Source organism: Myotis myotis, unplaced genomic scaffold (genome assembly GCF_014108235.1).
Source record: "Myotis myotis isolate mMyoMyo1 unplaced genomic scaffold, mMyoMyo1.p scaffold_m19_p_2, whole genome shotgun sequence".
NCBI lineage: Eukaryota > Metazoa > Chordata > Mammalia > Chiroptera > Vespertilionidae > Myotis > Myotis myotis.
The window spans coordinates 13,405,309-13,430,363 of NW_023416324.1; the positions used below are offsets into that span (position 1 = coordinate 13,405,309).

The following is a 25,055-nucleotide window of genomic DNA, read 5'->3' on the forward strand; positions in this document are numbered from 1 at the left end:
AGCAGAGAGGGAGTAGGAAGGGGACTTCCTACTAAAATGAGAGGGATTAGCAGGCACCATACCATAAGGCTTTGGAGATTTATATCAATAACAGCTATCCTGCCCTCGCTGGGTGACTCAGTGGTTGGAGCATCTTCCTGTACACCAAAAGGTTGCAGGTTTGATTCCTGGTCAGGGCATATGCCTAGGTTTCAGGTTCGATTCCACATATAGGAGGCAACAAGTCAATGTTTCTCTCTCAGATGGATGTTTCTCTCCCCCCCTTTCTCTCTAAAATAAATTTTTTAAAAATCCTCAGGTGAGGATTGAAAGAATAATAACAGCTATCCTAATAGCAATGCATTTGAAGGGTTTTAAGTAGGAGATATAATCAAACTTGCATTTTGTAAATAGTCACTATGGCTACTGAGTGAGTAGATCTGCAATGGGTGAGTGCACTAAATGGCATTCTCAGGAGAGGTAGAGAAGGCACTGTCCCTGCCTTCAAGGGGCTCAGATTTTAGCGAGGGAGAGAACAGAAATGATAAGTGTTCTGTATGATTCCGCAGCACTGACAATTTCCTCCATCATAACAGTTAAAGCACTACCCACAGAATTTGCTAACCTGTAGCTTGAAACCCAAAAATACTAGCATGGTATTAAATTAAATGACTTTCAAGACTTGTACACTGAAAACTACAAACTGCTCTCACATCCATGTTTCTCTCTCCCTTCCTCTTTCTAAAAATCAATTTCAAAAGAATGGTACCGGAAGTGAGGAAGAGAAAACCAAAGAAATTACATTTTTTTGTTCTGCATTAAAGAGGCATGACTGGCCCCTTTAAAACACAGAAACATAAAGCTATAAGCAGTCCACATAGAAACTGAGGAAAGAAAACTATAACATGTTTATTGGTAGAAATCATTTGACATTAAAAATTATTTATTTGATTATATTTTAAAAAGCAGCACAGAATCACATCCATTTTCTTCATAGTATCACTGTACAGACTGAATTTCAGAGCCCTGAGTTGGCTTTGGAAACTTCTGAAGCGCTATTAGTCTAGCATGCCCTTCTGTCCCTCCAGGCTCTCCTGCTCTTTCAGGGGGAGCTGGTGACAGACGATGCTAAATAAATAGCATGTGGTTGAGCTTGCCAAACCCTTTAAACCTTCTCCCATAGGCAACAAGGTGAACTGGCTTATTCTTTACCCGAAGTCATTAAGCAAGCCGGTTATCAAACAGAGAATGGAGGAGAGATTCCACTGTAGATAATGTCCAAAGTTCAGGAAGAATGGACTCAGAGAGCTTTAACTGTTTAGTTCCTTCTTCTGCTGATGAGAGAGGTATGCCAGCAAGGTGGCTCAGATCTTTGATCCACTGATAGAGCAGTGCACTCAGTTCCTTTGATTAAGGTATGTAGGAAAAGCCATCTCTGGGTAGAGAAGAGTAGGTTATTTCAATGATGGAACTGCAAGAAGAAAATCAAAACTGAGCAGCAGGCAGTGTTGCTTTCCTCTTGAACTCCAATGATCACTCCACGCCCATCATCTTTATGGTCCAGGCAAACTCAACTGGAAGAGCAGAGAGTGGTAACTGGGGCAGATAAATGAGGAGACCTCCGGGTGGATTTGTGGACCACTTCAGATCTTTTTGGATTCCCAGCATCATTACCTGAAGAAAGCAAAAGGCAATGGGAAAAACATTAATGCATTAATGAGGACAGAATATGGTCTGAACATGGTGGAAAACAACCTAGCTGAGCCCGGGAAGGGAAGGCCATCCAAAACAGTGGTCGCCAACCTTTCGGACGCCACGGACCACCAGTGGTCCACCAGTTGGGTCTAAAAGGGGGATAAATATGGGAGAAACCTGGGGAAGAAGGAAGTAAAGAAGACCTGCCAATTCCTTTTTAAAAAGTTACATCTTTGGATTAAAAACCAAGATGGCAGCATAGGTAAACACCAGAGTTTGCTGCCTCGAACAACCATTTTAAAAATACAACTAAAAGATGAAACGGACATCATCCAGAACCACAGGAAGGCTGGCTGAGTGGAAATTCTACAACTAGAAGGAAAGAGAAAAGCATACCGAGACTCAGAGGAGGTGCAGTGCGGAAGTAAAATACTAAGGTGCAGAGGCGCACGCGGAGCGGGCTGGCAGCAGAGGGCACGGTTGTCTTTTTCAATCAGGAGGGAGTCTCAGGCTCTGAGCTCCAGTTCCGGGCGAGTCTCTGGGGACCCAGACTCATACAGGAGAAGCGGGACTGTCTGGCATCGGTCGGAACTCGAGGGCAGCTTTCTCTCGGAGGGGCTTGCAGCCATTGCCGAGACACTGAGAAGCTGGGCCTCATAGAGCAGCCATAACTGCTAGCCCTGCCCTGTTGATCCCGTGGGACCCGCCCTGCCCAAGCCCTGCAGGGAGGCTTTTGCCTCAGGCAGAGGCTAGATTAGCACCTCCCTAGAGATCCAGGAGCCAGTGTACCCAGAGGTCAGAGTGGGACCATCCAGTTTGCACTCTGGGGAACCATAAAGGACACACTCAGGGGGCAGACTCAGTGAGCACCAAAGCCCCACTGAAGCAAGTCTTGCCCCGAATGGGTGTCTCCAGCACAGAAGTTCTCCCACTGCAGAAACAGCTGATTCTCACAGCCAATTGGCCTGGAGGTCAATTCCTCCCAGTGATACCTACAACAATCAAGGCTTAACTACAACAAGACTGTGCACAAAGACCACAAGGGGGTGCACCAAGAGTGTCCTCCTCAGGTAATTGGGGAGGCTGAACCACTGGGCCCTAGAGGACACTTAGCACAGAAAACCACTTTATCAACACAGGGAAGCATAAAAAATGTGGAGACAAAGAGAAAGGACACAAATGACAGAAATGGAGGAAAGCAAACTACTGGATATAGAGTTCAAAACCACACTTTTAAGGTTTTTCAAGAATTTTCTAGACACTGCCGATAAACTTAATGAGACCTACAAGAAATCTAATGAGACCCTCAAGGTTGTGATAAAGGACCAACTAGAAATTAAGCATACACTGACTGAAATAAAGAATATTATACAGACTCCCAACAGCAGACTAGAGGATCGCAAGAATCAAGTCAACGATTTGAAATACAAAGAAGCAAAAAACACCCAACTGGAAAAGCAAAATGAAAAAGGAATCCAAAAATATGAAAATAGTGTAAGGAGCCTCTGGGACAGCTTCAAGCGCACCAACATCCGAATTATAGGGGTGCCAGAAGAAGAGAGAGAGCAAGATATTGAAAACCTATTTGAAGAAATAATGACAGAAAACTTCCCCTACCTGGTGAAAGAAATAGACTTACAAGTCCAGGAAGCGCAGAGAACCCCAAACAAAAGGAATCCAAAGAGGACCACACCAAGACACATCATAATTAAAATGCCAAGAGCAAAAGACAAAGAGAGAATCCTAAAAGCAGCAAGAGAAAGAAAATCAGTTACCTACAAGGGAGTACCCATACGACTGTCAGCTGATTTCTCAACAGAAACTTTGCAGGCCAGAAGGGAGTGGCAAGAAATATTCAAAGTGATGATACCAAGAACCTACAACCAAGACTACTTTATCCAGCAAAACTATCATTCAGAAGTGAAGGCCAGATAAAGAGCTTCACAGATAAGAAAACGCTAAAGGAGTTCATCACCACCAAACTAGTATTATATGAAATGTTGAAAGGTATCCTTTAAGAAGAGGAAGAAGCCGAAACCGGTTTGGCTCAGTGGATAGAGCGTCGGCCTGCGGACTGAAAGGTCCCAGGTTTGATTCCGGTCAAGGGCATGTACCTGGGTTGCGGGCATATCCCCAGTAGGAGATGTGCAGGAGGCAGCTGATCGATGTTTCTCTCTCATCGATGTTTCTAACTCTCTATCTCTCTCCCTTCCTCTCTGTAAAAAATCAATAAAATATATTAAAAAAAAAAAAAGAAGAGGAAGAAGAAGAAAAAGGTAAAGATACAAATTTTGAACAACAAATACACATCTATCAACAAGTGAATCTGAAAATCAAATGAATAATCTGATGAACAGAATGAACTGGTGATTATAATAGAATCAGGGGCATAGAAAGGGAGTGGACTGACTATTCTTGGGGGGAAAGGGGTGAGGGGGATGCGGTAAGAGACTGGACAAAAATCATGCACCTATGGATGAGGACAGTGGGTGGGGAGTGAGGGAGGAGGGTGGGGTGGGAACTGGGTGGAGGGGAGTTTTTTGGGAAAAAAGAGGAACAAATGTAATAATCTGAACAATAAAGATTTAATTAATAATAATAAAAAAAGTTACATCTTTGAAAGGACTGAGGCCCCTTACCTTTGTAGCAGAGGTAGTTTTGGGGGATTTAAGGCTTAAGACTCCATTTTCTGGCCAGTTCAGGAAAATGGCATAAACAGCTGATTCTTTTGAGGTATACCTGGGAAAAAGAAGCATCAGTATCAAAGGCACCTGGCTTGTTACCCTGACACCTAAGGTTATTATACATAACCTTATACACTCCCCTTCCTATGATCTACGAACCCTAAACCCTGTGCTTGTCACTGACACGAGGAAGCACTAATAACTCAATACCAATTAAGGTCTGTGGGAAGAAAGCTGCCTCTTTCTGGTGATATCTTCTATTTTCACTCTCTATTGCAGCGGTTCTCAACCTGTGGGTCACGACCCCTTTGGGGGTCGAACGACCCTTTCACAGGGGTCGCCTAAGACCATCGGAAAACACATATATAATTACATATTGTTTTTGTGATTAATCACTATGCTTTAATTATGTTCAATTTCTAACAATGAAAATACATCCTGCATATCAGCTATTTACATTACGATTCATAACAGTAGCAAAATTACAGTTATGAAGTAGCAATGAAAATAATTTTATGGTTGGGGGTCACCACAACATGAGGAACTGTATTAAAGGGTCGCAGCATTAGGAAGGTTGAGAACCACTGCTCTATTGGGTTACAAGTTTTCTTGAAAATTTTTAAACTCTTAATACCAGTTATTTCACACTGAGGCCTTCTGCCTTATCATTCAAATAGTTTTTCAACTCCAAATCCATGTGAAAACACCAGAGGATATAACAAGGGCAAGATGTGCAATGAAGACAAATTTGTAATTCTGAGGTTTCATGCTTAGAGAAGAGGATGAAAATCACTGACTGAAAGCTCATCTGAAACAGGAATGGCCATGTTTCCCCTGATCCAAGGACTTACGCTCTGATATAACACTAGCAGATTTATTAACTCATCGTATATGCCTGGCACTCTGCTGGAAGCTTTACATACATTATCTCACTTAATCCTCACAGTAGCTCTAGGAAGAATCATCACCCCATTTTGCAGTTGATCAAATAACTAGATCCACAATTCCAAGTATGAATAATGACTTCCGCATTTACTAGCTCTGTGATCCTAGGCAAGTTATAGTACTGCTCTGGGCCCTCTTTCTCACTTGTAATATGGAGATAATAACAGTATCCATCTGGTGGGCTTGTTGAGGGGATGAAATGGGTGGAAAGAATTTAGAATGGAGCCTTACACATTGTAGTTGCTACACAACTATTAGCTAGTACTATTTTTAATTAGACCAGGTAAAGTATCAAGTAAACTGACTGATGTTTTTTGATGCTTTTTGCACCAAGCCTATCCCCACCCTAACTAGTCAAAGATATCCCGGTGGCTTAAGCCATAAACTGGGCTACAAATGAACAGCAAAAGGACAGCTTGTGGGTTTCAAGATGACTTCCAGTGGGGCTTCTAACCTTGTGGACCAAGGAGATGCCAGCTCAGGATGGGCACAGTCCCGCTCCCACACACAACAGAAGACAGGACTCACCATACAGATTCGTTCTTTTCCAATTGTACCCTCCATGGTTTAGAGGCATAGATAGCCTCCCCACTGATGCTCAGCCACTTCCCAACAGCAAGCAGCCTTTCTTGGAAGATGGGAACAATCAGTCCGTCTTTAGTTGGCCCAATGTTGAGAAGATAGTTTCCTCCCAAACTTACTGTCTGGACCAGTTCCTGGAAAGAGTGGAAACAATGAAATCCTACTTATGAATTCCAAGCCCGTCATAATGCCTAAAACACACTGATATTAACAGAAGAAAAAGAATCTAGGGCACCTTCTCTCCCTGCTTTTGAATGTCCTTTACCCTTTTGAAAATACTATATATTTTTGTCACTATAAAAGCAAGACAGATTATATAAGAAAACTGAAAAATCCTGCTACAAGATGGAGAAATATATTAACTTGAACTCCAGGAAGTGAACACGGGCACTTCCCTGGGAGACTGCCCTTCCATGGTGCCACAGGCAGTGGGAAGGGTCCTGTGTCAGAAGCACAGAGGACGAGCAGGAGCTGAGAACAAAGCACTTGGCCATGAAGGGATCACATGGAGCCATACAGAGAGAATATGGCAGTCAGAGGGAAGAGGTTTTTTGTTATGTTTTGTTTTTAAATATATCTTTATTGATTTCAGAGAGGAAGGGAGAAGGAGAGAGATAGAAACATCAATGATGAGAGAGAATCATTGATCGGCTGCCTCCTGCATGCCCCCTACTGGGGATTGAGCCCACAACCCAGGCATGTGTCCATGACCGGAATTGAACCTGTGACCCTTCAGTCCCCAGGCTGATGCTCTATCCACTGAGCCAAACCAGCTAGGGCAAGAGGTTTTGAGGGGGTGTTGTGGAGACTTTGGGGAGACTGAAGAGATCTGAAGAATTTCAGGACTCTCTGTATGTGATGGGCTATAAATGTATATGCTGCCCTGTTGGGAAAACATGCTATAGAGATACAGTAGTCCCCCCTTATCCACCGTTTCATGTTCCATGGTTTCAGTTACCCATGGTCAATCGCAGTCTGAAAATATTAAATGGGAAGACTCCAGAAATAAACAACTCATAAGGTTTAAGTTGCACTTCGTTCTGAGTACCTCACTTCATCTCATCAAGTAAGCATCGAGTCCTTTCACATCATCACAAGAAGAAGAGTGAGTACAATATAGTCAGATATTTGGGGAAGCCAAATTCTTTGGACATAACTTTCATTACAGGATATTGTTCTATTTTATCATTAGTTGTTGTTAATCTCTTACTGTGCCTAATTTATAAATTAAACTTTACCATAGATATGTATAGTATAGGAAAAACAGGGTTCGGTACTATCCTGGGTTTCAGGCATCCACTGGGGGTCTTAGAACATATCCCTGAGAATAAAGCATTAACCCATATAAAATTGATAAACATTTTAATGGTTAAGGACAACCCCCAAATCTACTGACCTATCCTGTTATGGTTGCAAGAAATTGAAACAACCTTATGTCCAACTGAAGAGAACCCTGGGAAGAACATGTCTGTACATAAAACTCCCTTCTGTAATTACAATGATTCCCTCAGGACAGACTGCTCTGCGTATGTCCAATAACCCAAAGGGCTCTATCCACCTGCACGTTCACCCACCGTGCTGCCACCACACTCAGTTACAAGGCTGGTTTGGATGGCAGTTAAGAAATAGTTAACTCATCCCCAGCTGGCGTGGCTCAGTGGTTGAGTGTCAACATATGAACCAGGAGGTCATGGTTCGATTTCTGGTCAGGGCACATGCCTGGGTTGTGGGCTCGATCCCCAGTAGGGGGTGTGCAGGAGGCAGCCGATAAGTGATTCTCTCTTATCATTGATGTTTCTACCCCTCTCTCCCTAATTCTCTGAAAAGAAAAGAAAAGAAAAGAAAAGAAAAGGAAAGAGAAAGAAAGAAAGAAGAAAGAAAGAAAGAAAGAAAGAAAGAAAGAAAGAAAGAAAGAAAGAAAGAAGAAAAAGGAGGAAAGAAAGAAGAAAGAAAGAGGTAACTCACAGGTGTCTTACCGAAATGATTTCCGATTCGCTTGCAACGTCAGAGATCGACATGGTGCGACGGTAGCCCCAGGACCGCTTGTCTATGGAGGTGCACATCTCCCACTTGTGATTTGGCAAACTTGATGGCTGGAATTTATCTTCACAGTTGTAGTATCCTCCATGGTGACAGGAACAGTTAAAACCCCATCGGTCGTTCACCACTACTTCATCCTAAAGGAGGAAAGAGTACTGGGTCATCAAGGGTGAACCCCTCATCTTCCTTACATAACGCAGTGAGATAAATTAAGAACCTATTTGGAAACAAAGAACAGACTTAGTCTAGAGCAGTAGTTCTCAACTGGGGCCATATTGACCCAAGAGGATTTTGGCAAAGCCTAGAGCAGCGGCTCTCAACCCGTGGGTTGCGAACCCTTTGGGGGTCGAATGACCCTTTCACAGGGGTCGCCTAAGACCATCGGAAAACACATATATAATTACATATTGTATTTGTGATTAATCACTATGCTTTAATTATGTTCAATTTGTAACAATGAAAATACATCCTGCATATCAGCTATTTACATTACGATTCATAACAGTAGCAAAATTACAGTTATGAAGTAGCAATGAAAATAATTTTATGGTTGGGGGTCACCACAACATGAGGAACTGTATTAAAGGGTCGCAGCATTAGGAAGGTTGAGAACCACTGGCCTAGAGACATTCTGGGTTGTCACAAATGGGGTGGTACTACTGCCATCTAGAGGCCAGGATGGTGTTGGCGGCCAGGGATGGTGTTAAACTTTTTACAATATAAAAGACAGCCTCATCACAACAAAGAAATATCAGCCCTAAAAAATCAACAGTGCAAAGGCTGAGGAACCCTGGTCAAGTGATCTGTAACGTTAGAGCTGGAAGAGCTGGATTAATTGATTGATTGATTGATTTAAATATATTTTATTGAATTATTTTAAGAGAGGAAAGGAGAGAGACAGAGAGTTAGAAACATCGACGAGAGAGAAACATGATCAGCTGCCTCCTGCACACCTCCTACTGGGGATGTGCCCGCAACCAGAATCGACCCTGGGACCTTTCAGTCTGCAGGCCAACGCTCTATCCACTGAGCCAAACCTGTTAGGGCATGGAAGAGCCGGTTTTAAAGATCATCTTATAAACCATTTATGTGTTTCTCTCACATCAGTATCTCTCTCTGTCTTTCCTTCTCTCCCCAACTCCCTCTAAAAATCAATGGAAAAATATCCTCGGGTGAGGATTAAAAAAAAAAAAAAAAAGAATTAAAGAAGAAAAATAAAGTTTATGCTTCAAAGAAGGGGAGAAAAGAATTAAAGGAGAAATCCTTTTCTTAAAATATATTTTTATTGATTTCAGGGAGGAAGGAAGAGGGAAAGAGAGAAAGAAACATCAATGAGAGAGAATCATCGATCGGCTGCCTTAAAGGAGAAACCTTTAACATCCATTACGTCCCTGGGTTCCTAGCTCCCCCATGGTGATGTTGTTATTACTGCAGATCTTGTCTCCTTATACTGTCTTGTATCACAACAGATAAATAAGACATAAGTCATATAATCACATACCTTAACTGGGCTGTCACTATAGAGCCAAGAAAGAAAATCTGTAGAGTTCCAGTAAGAATCAGGACTTTCCCAGTCTCCATCAGACCAAATCAAGTCAGGTTTATACCTGAAAGACATGCAATTAGAACAAAGTTTATTACCTGAATCCATTCACAAAAGTCTTACCAATCATTTTTTGCAACACATACTTTTAAATCTTCTTTCACCTTTTTTTCTTTAAATCCTCACCCAGGAATATATTTTTATTGATTTCAGAGAGAGGAAGGGAGGAGAGAGCGAGAGAGAGAGAGAAACATTGCTTGGTTGTCTTTCAGATGCACCCCAACTGGGGATCAAACCCACAATCTGGGTATGTGCCCTGATTAGGAATCGAACCTATAACTTTTTGGTGTATGGAACGACGCTCCAACCAACTGAGCCACACCAGCCAGGGCTCATCAATTTTGAAAGTACCATAAAATTACCATAGTGCAGAGAATGTGGAAAACTAAAGAGACAAGAACAACCTCAAAAAATGCATCTGCTGTCATAACCATTGTTTAATGCACAGCATTTTGGTATATTTTCCCCTAATCTTTTTTTAATGTCTTTTTAAAAGGTAGAGCTGTAATCAGTATTATACAATTTGGTCTCCTTACAGCAACTAATTCCAACTAAAAGACTGGTGCTTCAGAACTACAGGATTGAGGTTTCTGCTTTTAAGATGCATTAAGAGCCCTGGCTGGTGTGCTCAGTGGTTAGAGTGTCGGCCTGTGCACCACAGGGTCACAGGTTTGATTCCCAATCAAGGGCATGTACCTAGGTTTGCAGGTTCAATCCCCCAGCCCAGTTGGGGCGCATGAAGGAGTCAACTGGTCTCACATCAATGTTTCTCTCCTCCCTCCCTCCCTTCCTTCCTTTCCTTCCTTCCATTCACTCTAAAAATCAACAGGAAAAATATCCTTGGGTGAGGAACAACAACAACAACAACAACAAGATGTATTAAGAGCCTGAACTATTCTGCCCAATCCATTTTTTTGGACAACTACCCAAAGCTTCGACCATAAAGATTTATAGAACCCCCTGGCCATAGCTGCCCCTTTCACATGTCATTACTCTGAGCCTTCTGAGGTGTGAGAGTGAGTATATATCTATAAGATAAGCATTATTAGTCCCATCTTAGAGAGCAGGAATCTGACGCTCAGCAGGGCAATTTGTTTTAGGTGAAAACGCTTGTAAGCAAACAAGAACTGGAACGCTAATGTAAATCTGCCTGCTGCCAACTCCTATCCTGTACTCCGTAACTAGGACAGCAAACAGACTCCAGGAAAAAGACTGCCTGTGTAAGAGGCAAAACATAGCAGAATCTGTGTTTTACTGTGTACGAGAAACTGTACAAGGCATTTTATATTCATTACCTCATTAGTTCTTACAATGATCCTAAGGTGTATATTATCCCCATTTCTCAGATAAATAAACCGATCTAGAAAATTACATAGTTTGCTCAAGGCCACACAGCCAGTAAGAAAAAAGAGCTGGATTTCAGATCCAGGTCTGACTCTAAGCCTCTGCTGGTCTCTTATGACTGTACTATTTCCTTAAAGAAGTCATCTTGCCCTAGCGAGTTTGGTTCATTGGATAGAGTGTCTGCGGACTGAAGGGTCCCGGGTTTGATTCCGGTCAAGGGCACGTGTCTGGGTTGCAGGCTTGATCCCTAATAGGGAGCGTGCAGGAGGCAGCCGATCAATGATTCTCTCTCATCACTGATGTTTCTATGTCTCGCCCACTCCCATCCTCTCTGAAATCAATACAAATATAGTTTTGTTTTTGTTTTGTTTTTTATATTTTATTGATTTTTTACAGAGAGGAAGGAAGAGGGATAGAGAGTTAGAAACATCGATCAGAGAGAAACATCGATCAGCTGCTTCTTGCACACCTCCTACTGGGGATGTGCCCGCAACCAAGGTACATGCCCTTAGCAGGAATCGAACCTGGGACCTTTCAGTCCGCAGGCCGACGCTCTATCCACTGAGCCAAGCCTGTTAGGGCCAAATACAGTTTTTTAAAAAGAAAAAAAATAGAAGTCATCTGGATGCAAGGAGGGTCCAAATCCCCACCCCGTAAGTCCCCCTAAAATGAGTGTCCAGGCAGAGACAGCTGCCTCTTAAGCAATACAGTGTGAGAAGGGTAAATAGGATTGAAACAAGATGAAGACAAATCCCAAAATGGAAGTGGTCATTTTAAGACTCTATAATAATAAAAGCGTAATATGCTAATTATACTGGACATCCTTCTGGACAATCTTCTGGACAAAGCTGGGGCTGCGATGGAAAACCGGGTCCTGGGTGCCTGCTGGCAGCCGGAGGGAAGCCTGGGTCCTGGGTGCCAGAGGGAAGGTGGTGCTGGCAGCCAGGGGAAGGAAGGCCTACTCTCGCACGAATTTCGTGCATTGGGCCTCTAGTAACAATAATAACATTTATTCTGTACAGCAGGGTGACAGATACTGTTCACATATTACTCTGAGCCCCATAAGAAGGCATCCTTATCCCCACTTTATAGTGAGACTCTCAGGCTCAGAAGGGTGATCTGGTTAAGGCTGTGTAATTAAGGAGAGCCAGGATTCAAAGGCAAATCTGCCGGATGCCAAGTCCCAGGCAGGTCCAGGGCCCATTAGACACTGTTGCCTCTCCAAGGTCAGACAGAGAAAGTGGCCCGCAAGGATGGAACTGAAGTTCTGATTACTACCACCTGGGACCTGTGTGCTTCAATTTATAAAGGTAATATGACATTACGGGAGCTCTGAAGAGTAGGAGGAAAAATATTCTTTGTCTCAAAACAGCTACCACTTTTATTATTCTGATGTCCTCTAGATTTTTTTTATATTCCACCTTTTCTCCTTTCCCCCGCAACTTCTCTGATTTCATTGAGAAAAGTAATAAGGCCAAAAACATTTCTGTTTTTCACCTGTTCACAAGTTCGTATAGCTCTGGCATTGTTTTCCCAAAGACAAAATACTGTGTTTTGAAGCCATTTTTCTTATCAAGTAGGTAGAGTGGATGGAACCATTCGAAGAGTGAGTGATACAGTCCGTAGCGTATGTTCCTTAAACAGAAAAACAGGTCAGCAACTGTCATTAAGCAAAGAAAAAATAGTTTATTTAAAAACAATCACTGGCAGCATTTTTATATCTCAGTGAAATGCACCCCTGAGGGCATTGGGGGGGGGGGGAATGTCCAAAACCATTAACTTAAAAATGATCTCTTCATTCACAACCAATTATAATGATTGGGTGTACTATGTTTTTGATAGTACACATAACTACTTTTTACACATACATATCTTGACATCAAATTTAAACCATCTTTTAACTTTTTAAAAAATATATTTTTTTATTGATTTTAGAGAGGGAGAGGGAGAGACAGAAACATCAATGATGAGAATCATTGATCGGCTGCCTCCGGCACTCCCCCCACTGGGGATCAAGCCCACAACCTGGGCATGTGCCCTTGACTAGAATCAAACCCAGGACCCTTCAGTCCGCAGGCCGACGCTCTATCCACTGAGCCAAATCAGCTAGAGCATTAAGTCAATTATCTCAATAACATATAGTCCATTTAAAAATGTTTTATCTGTGAAGCATAAGACTACGTATTGAAGAAATATTGGAAAGCCTTCCAACCCAGGTCCCTTTCCAGTGTCTGATGGACGGCAGGGACCAGGTCTCGCATCTTTGTGTACCCCTTCCTTGTCAACACAGACCTTTGCCGGCATTCAGGGAAGGTTTGGGTAAATGACAGATCAAGAGGGAACTGAAAAGGGCAGTTAAAGCAGCAAAAAGTGAAGGAGTCACTGGGTTGATTCTAACTAATGGGGGGATGGGGGTGGGGGTTGACCAAAGAACGTACATGCATATATGCATAATCCATGGACATAGGCAATAGTGTGGTGAAGGCCTGGGGGGTGGGGTGGAGGTGGGTCAATGGTTTCTTGTTTTATTTTTCTAAGATTGACTAATAGTTTTTATTGATTTCAGAGAGAGGAAGGGAGAGGGAGAGATAGAAACATCAATGAGAGAGAATTAGCGATTGGCTGCTTCCTGCATGCCTCTTATTGGGGATTGAGCCCCCAACCCAGGCATGTGCCCTGACTTGGAATGGAACTGTGACCGCCTGGCTCACAGATTGATGCTCAACCACTGAGCCACAGGGGCTGGGCTTGACTGATAGTTTTTAACATACCCAAAGGGAAATACAGTTAAAGTGACCTATTTTCAAACACAAGAAAGCTTGTTTTGAGTTAAGACTGGTGAGTGTTACAGAAACACTATGATGCAAGTAAGAAGTAAGGTACATTGTAATGGCACAGATAAGACAGAAAGAACTGAAGTTGTTTCATATGACTCAGGAACTAAACAGATTCAAAGAAGATAAAAATCAAGCATCCTAAAATCTGGATCTAATCAACACTCAGAGTTTTACAGCACGACTGTTATCTAAGCACATCATAGGGAAACTGAATCTTGTACAGGTGACAAGAGTCAGAACACTCTTTCTTAAGGGGCCGGTAGTAGTTTAGGCTGTGAAGGCCTTGGGGTCTCTTTCCTAACTCACAACACGTAAATGAATGGGCATAGCTATGTTCCAATCAAACTTCATTGACACAAACAGGCAGCTGGCCCACCCCTTAAATAGCATATCAAGTTTGCCAAATCACAACAGAGGTGAGAGTGGGCATGGCACAAATACCACTTTCCTCCCTGCAGGCAAATATACCCAGAACTGTAGGGTCCAAAACCAGAACACCCGAGTTCAAATCCCACCTCTGCCACTTCCTAGCTCATTGATCTTGGGAAGCTACTTTTTGTTTTAATATATCTTTATTGTGCAAAGTATCACACCTCCACCCCACCAGGCCTTCACCACACTATTGTCTATGTCCATGGATTATGCATATACGCATGTGCGTTTTTTGGTCAATCTCTCCCCACCCCCATCCCCCCATTAGTTAGAATCAACCCAGTGACTCCTTCACTTTTTGCTGCTTTAACTGCCCTTTTCAGTTCCCTCTTGATCTGTCACTTACCCAAACCTTCCCTGAATGCCGGCAAAGATCTGTGTTGACAACGAAGGGGGACACAAAGATGCGAGACCTGGTCCCTGCCGTCCATCAGACACTGGAAAGGGACCTGGGTTGGAAGGCTTTCCAGAAAGAATCCTTCTCAGAGGACAAATGGGCTGCTGTGGTCTTTGCTAGGTATCCTTCACCCAACCAGAGAGCCATGAATGTCTCTGATGGTGTCACCTTTGGTCACATAAAAACAGCCAAGCATCAAACACTGCCAATTCAGGTACTCGCTGAATGCAAACTTAGAAAACACGCGAGTACAGAAGGTCTGGTACTCTGGACGGCTGTTAGGTCAGAAGCAATGATGGACTAACTGCAGTGCACACACACCTCTTCCGGACGGCGGTTCCCAACTCACCAACCAAATCACGATGCGGCCCCACATCCTTAGCATTCCAGTTCCAAGACACCGAACTCGGCCAGTTTGTGAAGCCTTCGTGATGCTTTGTTGTCAGGACTACATACCTGTGGACATCGAAACCACATGAGCAAAGAAAGTGGGCAGTGGGCCACGAGCATGAACTTACCCAGCAGGGCTACGGCTTAGGAAATGGTAGGGAGAACTGGCTGTTTGAATGTGGAGCGGAGATACAGTGACCACCAACTGTAAATGTGTCTCAAGACCAAAAAACAAAGCAGGCAACTCCACAGAATATAACAGATTATTATGACAGGGTAAGTTAGTTACAGGGATGGAGGGTCCGAGTGGATAGACAACCCTGGTAGTTCTGTGCAGCTCATTCTCCACTGCTTTACAGTTATTACAGTGAATGTTTTTAGTACAGCTGAACTACTAATGACTGACAAGGCACAGGGCCTAAGAATGCCTTATGAACCAGGAACCCTCCCTCCTAGTGGTCTTATGATGGAAAATTGCTTAGAATTGACACCAAGACCTAGTTTGACATAGGTCTCTACTGCTGTACCAGTCTGGCCACTTACTGACAAGAATCTTTATGATTACATTGTATAGGCTTACAGAACAGTAGTCATCTATATATATAAGAGCCTAAGCGATAACGGGACAACTGACCGGTCGCTATGATGCACACTGACCACCAGGGGGCAGACGCTCAACACAGGAGCTGCCCCCTGGTGGTCAGTGCACTCCCACAGCCAACCTCCCCCCGCCAGCCAACCCCCCTTGGTCCCTCACCCAGCCGGCTGGCCCGATCGGCCCTGATCAGCCCTAATCAGGACTGGGCAAGACCGCCCTGATCGGCCGTGAGGGACCCCACCCATGCACGAATTTATGCACCGGGCCTCTAGTTAGCTATAAGACAGAGAATGCTGGCCAGGAACAGTTAGCTTGGTCAAAGTTAAAGCTTGAACAGAGAGAGTGGAGGGCTTACAAAGATGGAGTCGGTTTGTTCACATCATTAGCCACTTGCCTATAGGAAACATACTTGTGAGTTGCTGCAGCCACAGCTCCCCAGGGGTATATTGCTCCAGGAATGGAAGCAAACTTGAGGAAACCACAGTCCTTAGTCTCCTGACAAGCAGGGGCCCAGAGGGAAAAGATGTGCACCTTAGCTCTCATTCTTCAACCCTTCTAGGAATTAATGATTAGCATGATTAGCTTTTCTTTCTTTTTTTTTTAATCAAAACAATTTTTATTTGGATTTTGAATATTTTCATACATAAAGTAAAATATTCTGTAAATTTGTAAACTTTAAACAAAATAATGCCCAGTGAAAAATTAGAAAGTTATCAACCTTTCTCAATGTAATGCTAAGGACATTTAAACACTCCCTTACATTTTATGCCTATTCCTTGCCTGGAAATAAACTCTAAACTCTTTGACATGTCATTTGAGATCCTAAATAATCTTTCTATCCTGTTTTGCCAGTAATTTCTGTCGACACCCTTCACTTTCTAGAACATGTTATAAACTTTCAGTTTCATGTCCTAGTTCATGGTGTTCCCTTAATCTGTTATGGTTGTTTTCTTTTAAATATATTTTATTGGTTTTTTACAGAGAGGAAGGGAGAGGGATAAAGAGTTAAAAACATCGATGAGAGAGAAACATCGATCAGCTGCCTCCTGCACATCTCCTACTGGGGATGTGCCCGCAACCAACGTACATGCTCTTGACCGGAATCGAACCTGGGACCTTTCAGTCCGCAGGCTGATGCTCTGTCCACTGAGCCAAACCGGTTTCGCTGTTATGGTTGTTTTCATTTGTCAAAAGCCTGTACATTTTTCAGGCCCATGTGATCCATTTTTTCTGTAATATCTTCTCTATCCTGACTTCAAGGTAGTATTAATCCTTCCTTCTTCTGTACTTTTCTTACTACTATTAAAATTAAATTTAAGTGTTAGAAGTTTTTTTATCTCCTCCACAGCATTACACTCAAAAGGAAAAAGTCTTACTTATTTTGATTTCACCCAAGCTTCACACAATGACTGATAGAGGGTACCCAATAAATACTGAACTGAACAGACCTAGTCTTGATTTATGTAACAAACAGAGAAACAAACTTTAAGAATAATCCTTACCTATCTAAAATGTATAAAGCACATCCCACTGATTATTTTGTCAGTTATTGTTAGAATCAAATGAAAATCATTGGACTTTGGATAATAGTGAACATTTACCCTAAACATGAATTTTCCATTGTAATCCTTTTGGTGTTAAGTAAATCAAACAACTAAATTTCTCTCTTGCAGTCGTAGGTTTGGAAGGAGGCAGGAAATAGTTATCTAAAAATCCAGTCAAGTATCTCATTCTCTAATTGATATGAAGCCAATCTGTGTACCAAAATAAGGCCATCACGGATATGGGAGAAGAACTTCTCAGGATGGCAGGATGTACAGAGGTTGAGATCTTGCATCTGGTCCTGGATATTCTGTGGTAGAATTCCTCCTTGAATCCTGGTGGCTTTACGAATGTCAACATAGGGATTTGGTGAGTCAAATAGCCGCACACATTCAGGATCAATATTATGAAATGCATTTGCAGATTCCCTTGGAAGATAAAACAGCAAGGTCCTACTGAAGGTCCCAGTATGACTATAATATCTTCCAAACTGCAACTGTATTCTGCTATCATAGCATTCACGGTAGCCATAGCAACACCTAGCAAAGTACCTTTCCAACCAGCGTGAGCAACCCCACATGCTTTTTTGACAGGATCTGCAAAAATTATTGGTATACAGTCAACACCAAGAGCTGCTATGGTGACTCCTCTCTGATTTGTGGTGATTCCATCATAAGATTCTGGCTCCTTCCTTCTCATAACCCAGACGTCATTGGCATGATCTGTCTTTATTCTGTAAAATTTCTTCACATTCAATCCTGCAGCACTCCCCAACGTACGAAGATTTTCTTGAACAACTACCTGGGGATCTCTTCGTTTGGAGCTACTGAAGGGATTGAATGAGCTGAGAGTTGGTATGTAAGATACCCCACCTTTTCTTGTAGTAAATCCATGTATGAAAATATCTGAGATCAAAGGAGATGTGAGAATAGTTAATTCTCCTTTCGGTGCCGGCAGACTTCTCAAATATGTTTCTATTTCATTATGTACAACTTCTAGTTCTTGAGTTGTGATCATGCTTATCTCAGTGGACTGTTTCAAAAGACCTCCCTTCCACGTTACCTGTAAACCTTCAAACTCAAAATTGTAAACATCAGTGAAGAGTTGATCAATAAAAACCTTCATTAATGTCTTCCGGTTGATGGGTACCATTACCTTAATGCGGCTCAGGTTTTTTTCATCAATTTTTTGTTTAACGGTATACAAAGAGGCAGCCATACTGGGGTTGCTAACAATCTCAAATTCTCTCAAGAGAGCTCATACTCCATTGGTTGTTTCTAATTCATAAGTATCAAGGTCACCGTTCCTTTCACAGCTGATGTTACTGCAACACATTATGCAGAGGAATTTGGCCTTGGCAGCATGGTGGGATCTAACAGCATCCAATGTCTTCAGTAACATCTGATAGTTTTCCTGAGAGTTCAATGTCAAGCCAAATAGATCAATCAACACTGCTTCTGACATCCTGCAGTAGCTGTACAAAGTTCTTCAAAGAAGACTTTGTGGCCTCCCCCCCAAATCACCATGACCCCCGGGGCCCAGGCCTCCTCTCACCGCCGCGCCCAGCGTCCACTCCCTACTGGACAGCACTCCCTCCCGCTTGGTGCATCACGCCAGCTTTGAAGACATTAGGAGAAGTCATTATTAGCTTTTCTTAACCTTTGCTTTAAAGAAGAAAGAAATCTCTACTAGAAATAACAGATGACAGAAAAGCAAGCTATTTGTTTTAACAGGCCCACATGAATTGCCTCTCATTTATAGAGGTGACAAAAGTCCAAAAGAGCAGGGGAGAAAAGACAAGTGTTGAAATAACCACCAAACCATTCAACATTTCATTTGCTTTCATGGCGGAAAAAACGAGATAATTTAACCACTGGCTGGTGTGGGGAGCTCCAAGATTTAAAGGGCCAGATAGTATTTCAGGCTGGGAGGGCAATAACCCTTTTAAAATGTAAAAATCATTCTCATCTCATGGTACTTACAAAAACAGGCAGAGGACCAATCCCTCTGTCCAAGGTAAGCAGACCTTGGAGTTGTGAGATTTGGAGTCTAGACTGTGGTCGGCAAACTGCGGCTCACGAGCCACATGCGGCTCTTTGGCCCCTTGAGTGTGGCTCTTCCTAAGCCTTAGGAGTACCCTAATTAAGTTAATAACAATGTACCTACCTATATAGTTTAAGTTTAAAATTTCTGGCTCTCAAAAGAAATTTCAATCGTTGTACTGTTGATATTTGGCTCTGTTGACTAATGAGTTTGCCGACCACTGGTCTAGGACATCAGTTCCCTTCCTCTATCTGGGCTAGTCACCTGGTCCATGAAATAAGGGGTCTGGACAAAGGATGTTTCCCAGATTTAAATTTTTTTTTCATTTTTAACTTATGGATCTCTATGGCTCCTAGAAGACAGAGAACACCTCCTCTGTTTATTCCAGCCTTATATTCCCATACATTTAATGGCAAACACTAAACGTCAGCTGTAATTTATTAGTATAAGGTACTATTTTTTATTGATTTGAAAGAGAGAGAGAAACATGGATGTTGTTCCACCCATTCATGCATTCATTGGTTGGTTCTTGAATGTCCCCTGATGCGGAATCCAACCCCCCACCTTGGCATACCAAGACGACACTCTTACCAAATGAGCCACCTGGCCAGGTCATCTTAAAGTCTCAGAGAAACTAAAACCTGGAAGATGACTGAAGAGACAACGGTAGAGGACTGCTCTAAGCCACGAGCCAGGAAACCTCCCTGTCTCCATTCTTAGTTTCCTCCAACCCCCGCCACTCCCAGCAGTCACTACCCTACTAATCCTCAGGGTAACCACTCCCTGACTGGACACCTGGCCACGTACTGCCCTAGAGGATTACGTACTGCCCTAGAGGATTACGGCTAGGACTGGCCCCAGCCTTCCACAGCGCCCTGGGTCCTTGCCTCTCTCTTCCCCATTCCAGCACGCTACACTTTCGGTTCTCCACGCCATCCACACGCAAGCTCCAACAGCTCTCACGACAATGCACGCGCTTCTTGAGCACTTTAATGTGCAAAGCACTGAGGAGGGCAGATGAATGAGAATCTGTACTGTTGCCCAAACACAGTGCACACCAGAACGCCCCTCCCTCCCCCTCCCGGAGATAGTAAAGCTGAAAGGAACCAACACAATCCCTTTCCATAGGTATGGACTTAGGAGGCTGCAGGGAGGTGAAATGCCTTGGTCAAGTTCACTGTTGAACTAGGATCAGACTCCATGCCACGGGCTTACAATCCTGGGGTCCCGATTTTCTTGTCAACCTGGAATGGACGATGAGATATCACGCAGCTCCATCCATTGAGGGCTTTCCCACCCACCACCTCCTTGAAACTTGTATTTCCTCCTAATTCCCAACCGGACGCACCTTCCCCTTATGATCAGGCATGTCACGTTCAATTCTGCATCCTTCCGGGGACAAAGCTCATGACCCGGGGTATCTTAAGTCAGGCAGATGGCTGTGTGACCCTGGGCGAGTCGCCTAACCTCCCTCCCCGCTCGGTTCCCACCAGCCTAACCCCCGCCCACTGCCCCGACCCCGGAGGAGGTGCGCCGCCCGCACCCGCCGCCACACTCACTTGGCCCCGGCGGCCTGGAAGAGGTCGGCCCAGCCCTCCGGGTCGAAGAAGCGCGCCGTGAACAGCGGCCCGAAGTCGGCGTAGCTGAAGCCGGGCGGGTAGTTGTCGCTCATGAAGCGCTGGTACTGCGGCGACCCCTCGCCCTTCCAGTGCCACCAGAACCACTCGCTGCCCCAGGCCGGCACCGAGAACACGCCCCAGTGCACGAACACCCCGAACTTGGCCTGGTCGAACCAGTCCGGCAGGGGCCGGGAGTCCAGACTCGGCCAGTCCGGGGTGTAGCGGCGCTGAGCCCCGAGCGCCCCCTCGGCCGCTCCGAGAACCAGCAGCAGCCGCGGCAGCAGCGGCAGCCGGGCTCCCACCGCCCACGACTTCATCTCGGACGGCCACACTCGGACTCTCCGCCTCCGCCTCCACCATCCCCTCTCACCGCGCAGCTGCGGCGCGAGGCCCCGCCCACTCTAATGATTGGCTCGGTAGGAAAAAGGGGCGGGTCAGCCCTGGCGGCTTGACTACCGAGTCTCTTCCCCTCTTAGTCCGCCAGCCCTGTTGCGCCCTCTAGCGCTTACAGGGAGAAAGACGCAAGGAGGCGTTGACAGCGCTCGGCGGGAGGTCTAATGAACACTTCCGAAGACTTCATAGCGGGGTTCAGTCGTGGGAGTGATTCAACCGTGGGGTGGTAGAAGGCGGGGTGTGTACAGAGAACTTGGTGTAGTGCATTTGGCCGTCGGGAGTCAGAAGGGACTTTCTGAGCTGTAGTACAGAAGAGCAAGCCTGGAGGCAGGAATACCAGATGCAAGGTCATTGTTACAGTCCTGGTAGCAATAACGAAGTAAAATAATGCTGGTAGAAGCATTGTGAGGAGGGAGAACAGTGGGTGCTGAAAGGGGAAGAGCAGGGGTGAGCATTTGGCCTATCTAATACTTGCTTTGGGAATTCCGAAGCCATTCAAAGAGCTTAACATCTAATTGGAAAAATGAGACCCATGGACATACAAGCAGTACAAAGGAACGTTTTTAGAGTAGTAGGGTAAGAACATTAAGAGCCCCGAGTCCTACAGCATAGGGAATATAGTAATAAATATTGTAATAACTATGTATGGTCCCAGGTGGGTACTAGAAGTATCGGGTGGAATCACTTCATACATGATATAACTGTCTAACCACTATACTATACTCCTGAAACTAATATAAAATTATATTGAATGCCAACTGTAATTTAAAAATAAAATAAAATAAAAAGAGTCCCAGGCCCTAGGAGTACCTGTGTGAATGTTGTCTGGCAGGGAGGTCACCAAGTCCTCTACAACCTGCATATGCTGTGCATGCTGAGACAGGAAGTGAGGCCATCCATCAGGTGTGGAAAGTACAATGACCCTAAGTGGCACCGCCAGTCCCTATGTATCAGTGAGAGAACTGCAGCAGGGAATTTGGGATCCTCTACACAATCGCCTTTCCTACTCTCTCCATTTGAGGGAGGAGAAAACTGAGACCCAGGGAGTGGATAGAAGTTGATCAAGATGATGCAGCTAGTTGAGCTCAGAGGTGGGACCAGAACCCAGGTCTCCAGATGTGGAATTTGTGCCTCTCCACATACTGCTTCTCTCTTGCACCCCGGAAGGGGACAGCGCCTGTGTTGACAGAACCAAGCACTTCCTCATCCTAGGAGTTATAAGGAAATACAAAGGCAATTACTGAATAAACAGTTATTCTAATCTGCAAGGTAAGGCTAAAATATTGTCCAAAACAGTAAGCACAGACTCCTTAAAAAAACAAAACCAAGCCCATCTTCACACACTTTCTAATGATCAGAGTAATGGTCTTTGATGTTTTAGAACTCATCTTGGGGAAGATGAAATGGGACATTGTGACCTTCATTTCTCCTTAACCTTGTGAAAATTAATAAGCAGAAACCTCTTTTAAAATTGAGTCAGGAGGCTAGAAGAGAGAACTCTTGCTCACATGCCACTCCATGCATACTAACCCCAATAGGACAGACATACCTTGCATCTACAATAGGAAGTGATAAATAACTACCTGAGCACAAGAAAGAAAAGATTCCTCAGCTCAGCCAATGGGAGCTTGCCATAACTCAGCCAATGAAAAATCTCCATACTTCAAACTTTTAGTTTCCTCCAATGGGCTCTTCATTTACAACAGCCCCTCGGAAGTCCACCAAAGAGCAGTCCTCTCCTTTGTTTCTCTGGATTTGAGCATGGCTTACCATTAGACTGCAGGTCCTGAGTTGCAATTCTTTATTGTTCCTGAATAAACCCATTTTGCTGGAGAAATATCGGACTGTCCATTTGTTAAAGGTCAACATCCTCATAGCCAAAATGAGAATTTGCAGGAGCAGGTGAGAGACACTGTGATAGACTGGACAATATTAGAAGTTGGGAAGCTGGGTTTCTTGCACGAGACACCACCTAATGGGGTCTCCTTGGGCAAGTCTCGTCCACAGTCTGGGCCCATTTCCTCCTCTGAACAATGGGGCAGTTCTCAGTGGTATCCAGGTGCCTTATCCCCTTGCTCTCCTCCTTCATAAACTCCAGATCTTTACTTAAAGCTGAAATAGGAGATTGTGAAAGGAGAGAGGTAGAAAGTCTGGAAGTGCATTTAATTCCACGACTTTTAAGCTCTATATTTATTACAGAAATATTTACTGAGTATCAATTTATGTCAGGCACTTGGGCATTGTCTTTGCTAACATGAGAAAAGAAAGGCATGCCCCAACTTTAAGGAATCACAAATTTACCTTTAAAAAATTATGCCATTTCAACTGGGTTCAATAGTGTCCCCCAGAACTTCATGTCTACCCAGAACCTGTGAGTGTTGCCTTACTTGGAAATAGAGTCTTTGTAGTTGTAACTTGTTAAATTTAGATGAAATCGTACTGGATTAAGAGTGTGCCTTAATCCAATGATGGGTGTCCTTAAAAGAAGACACCAAGAGACAGAGGGGTTGGGGAGGCTACATGAATACACAGGCAGGGATGGGAGTTATGTTGCCACAAACCAAGGAGCACCAGAAGCTGCCAGAAGTCGGACGAGGCAAGAAAGGATCTTCTGCTTGAACCTCTGAAGGGAGCATGGCCCTGCCAACACCTTGATTTTGGACTTCCAGCCTCCAGAACTGTGGAAGAATACTTTTCTGTTGTTTTAAGGCACTTAATCTATGGAAAAATGTTACCGGAAACTAACACAGGGCATAAAAAGAAGCACACTGAGAAATAATGAGATTTAAGGTTGTGGCAATCTGTACTTCTAATGAAGCTGAGTTTGACTGAACTAGGTCAAGAGGGCAGGCTTTGGAGTCAAAGAGAACGGGATTGGACACCCCAGCTCTGGTTACGTTTAGCGGTGTGGCCTCAGGCGAGTGATTTTGCCTCTTAGAAGTTTCCTCATGTGTAAAGTGAGGATACCAAATCCTCATCAGGTTACTGTGAAGCTAAATGAAATACCTCATTTAAAAGTACTTATCCTCCCGCCCCCCAAATAAAAGAGAAAAGTACTTAGCCCAGCCCTGGCCTGTGTTTCACAGTGGTTAGAGCACCAGCCTGTGCACCAAAGGGTTGAGGGTTCGATTCCCAGTCAAGGGCACGTACCTCGGTTGCAGGTTTGATGCCTGGCCCCAGTTGGGGCACGTGCAGGAGGCAACCTATTGATGTGTCTCTCTCACATTGATGTTTCTCTTTCTCTCCCTCCCTCCCTCCTTTCCACTCTCCCTAAAAAATCAAAGGAAAAAAATATCCTCAGGTAAGGATTAACTAACTAACTAATAAATAAATAAATTTTTTTAAAAGTACTTAGCCCAGTGCCTGGCCCATAGTAAAGACTCGCTACAAGTCAGCCGGCATTTATGACCAGAGCACCTGGTACAGTGATGGCGAACCTATGACACGCGTGTCAGAGGTAACACGCGAACTCATTTTTTTGGTTGATTTTTCTTTGTTAAATGGCATTTAAATATATAAAATAAATATCAAAAATATGTCTGTTTTACTATGGTTGCAAATATCAAAAAATTTCTATATGTGACAAGGCACCAGAGTTAAGTTAGGGTTTTTCAAAATGCTGACACGCCGAGCTCAAAAGATTCGCCATCGCTGACCTAGTAGGTCTCCAATACCTAGAGTTGCCTCAATTAATCCTTATCACATGACCCTAACAATCCTTGATTTCTTTCATTGTACTGCCCATGTCGGTCTTATTTATTTATTTATTTATTTACTCTCTCCGCACCAGAATGGAGAATGTAAGCCCCATTAGACAGGGGCAGAGTCTCATTTATGGGTTGACATTCAGGCCTTAGCACAGACCCTGGCCTGTATTATGAGATGGGTGAATGAGTGAATGAATAGTGGACACCTTGTCTTATAAATTATTC

General features: G+C 43.8%; 2 protein-coding genes across 4 annotated transcripts; both read right to left on the bottom strand.

Moving 5' to 3' along the window:
* Positions 1–864: 864 nt before the first annotated feature.
* Positions 865–21,104, bottom strand: FUCA1 (alpha-L-fucosidase 1). 3 transcript variants are annotated; one of them, XM_036350181.1, is made up of 8 exons: positions 20,671–21,104; positions 14,888–14,994; positions 12,370–12,532; positions 9,427–9,532; positions 7,862–8,062; positions 5,832–6,019; positions 4,314–4,413; positions 865–1,653 (listed from the first exon to the last, which is right to left on the bottom strand). In XM_036350181.1, the coding sequence occupies exons 1-8, from the start codon at positions 21,045–21,047 to the stop codon at positions 1,513–1,515; spliced, it is 1,383 nt and encodes a 460-aa protein (XP_036206074.1). In that variant the 5' UTR covers positions 21,048–21,104; the 3' UTR covers positions 865–1,512. The 3 variants fall into 3 exon arrangements, with proteins under 3 accessions (XP_036206074.1, XP_036206073.1, XP_036206075.1); XM_036350180.1 differs by having other exon boundaries at positions 12,370–12,507; positions 14,860–14,994; positions 20,671–21,103; XM_036350182.1 differs by lacking the exon at positions 14,888–14,994 and having other exon boundaries at positions 12,370–12,507.
* LOC118676361 (purine nucleoside phosphorylase LACC1-like) lies at positions 16,113–20,622 on the bottom strand. The gene is given in 3 exon segments (XM_036350183.1): positions 16,113–17,294; positions 17,297–17,506; positions 17,509–20,622. Coding segments are annotated over 3 exon segments (1,029 nt in total). The 5' UTR covers positions 18,287–20,622; the 3' UTR covers positions 16,113–17,253.
* Positions 21,105–25,055: the final 3,951 nt, after the last annotated feature.

What these genes read in the sequence shown, in the direction of transcription:
- FUCA1 (XM_036350180.1), bottom strand. Translation starts at nt 21,047, where the DNA reads ATGAAGTCGTGGGCGGTGGGAGCCCGGCTGCCGCTGCTGCCGCGGCTG. An exon ending in CTATACGAACTTGTGAACAG is followed by an intron (nt 9,533 to 12,369) that starts GTGAAAAACAGA and finishes CATGTCTTTCAG; the next exon opens with GTATAAACCTGACTTGATTT. An exon ending in GAAAAGAACGAATCTGTATG is followed by an intron (nt 4,414 to 5,831) that starts GTGAGTCCTGTC and finishes TCTTTTTCCCAG; the next exon opens with GTATACCTCAAAAGAATCAG.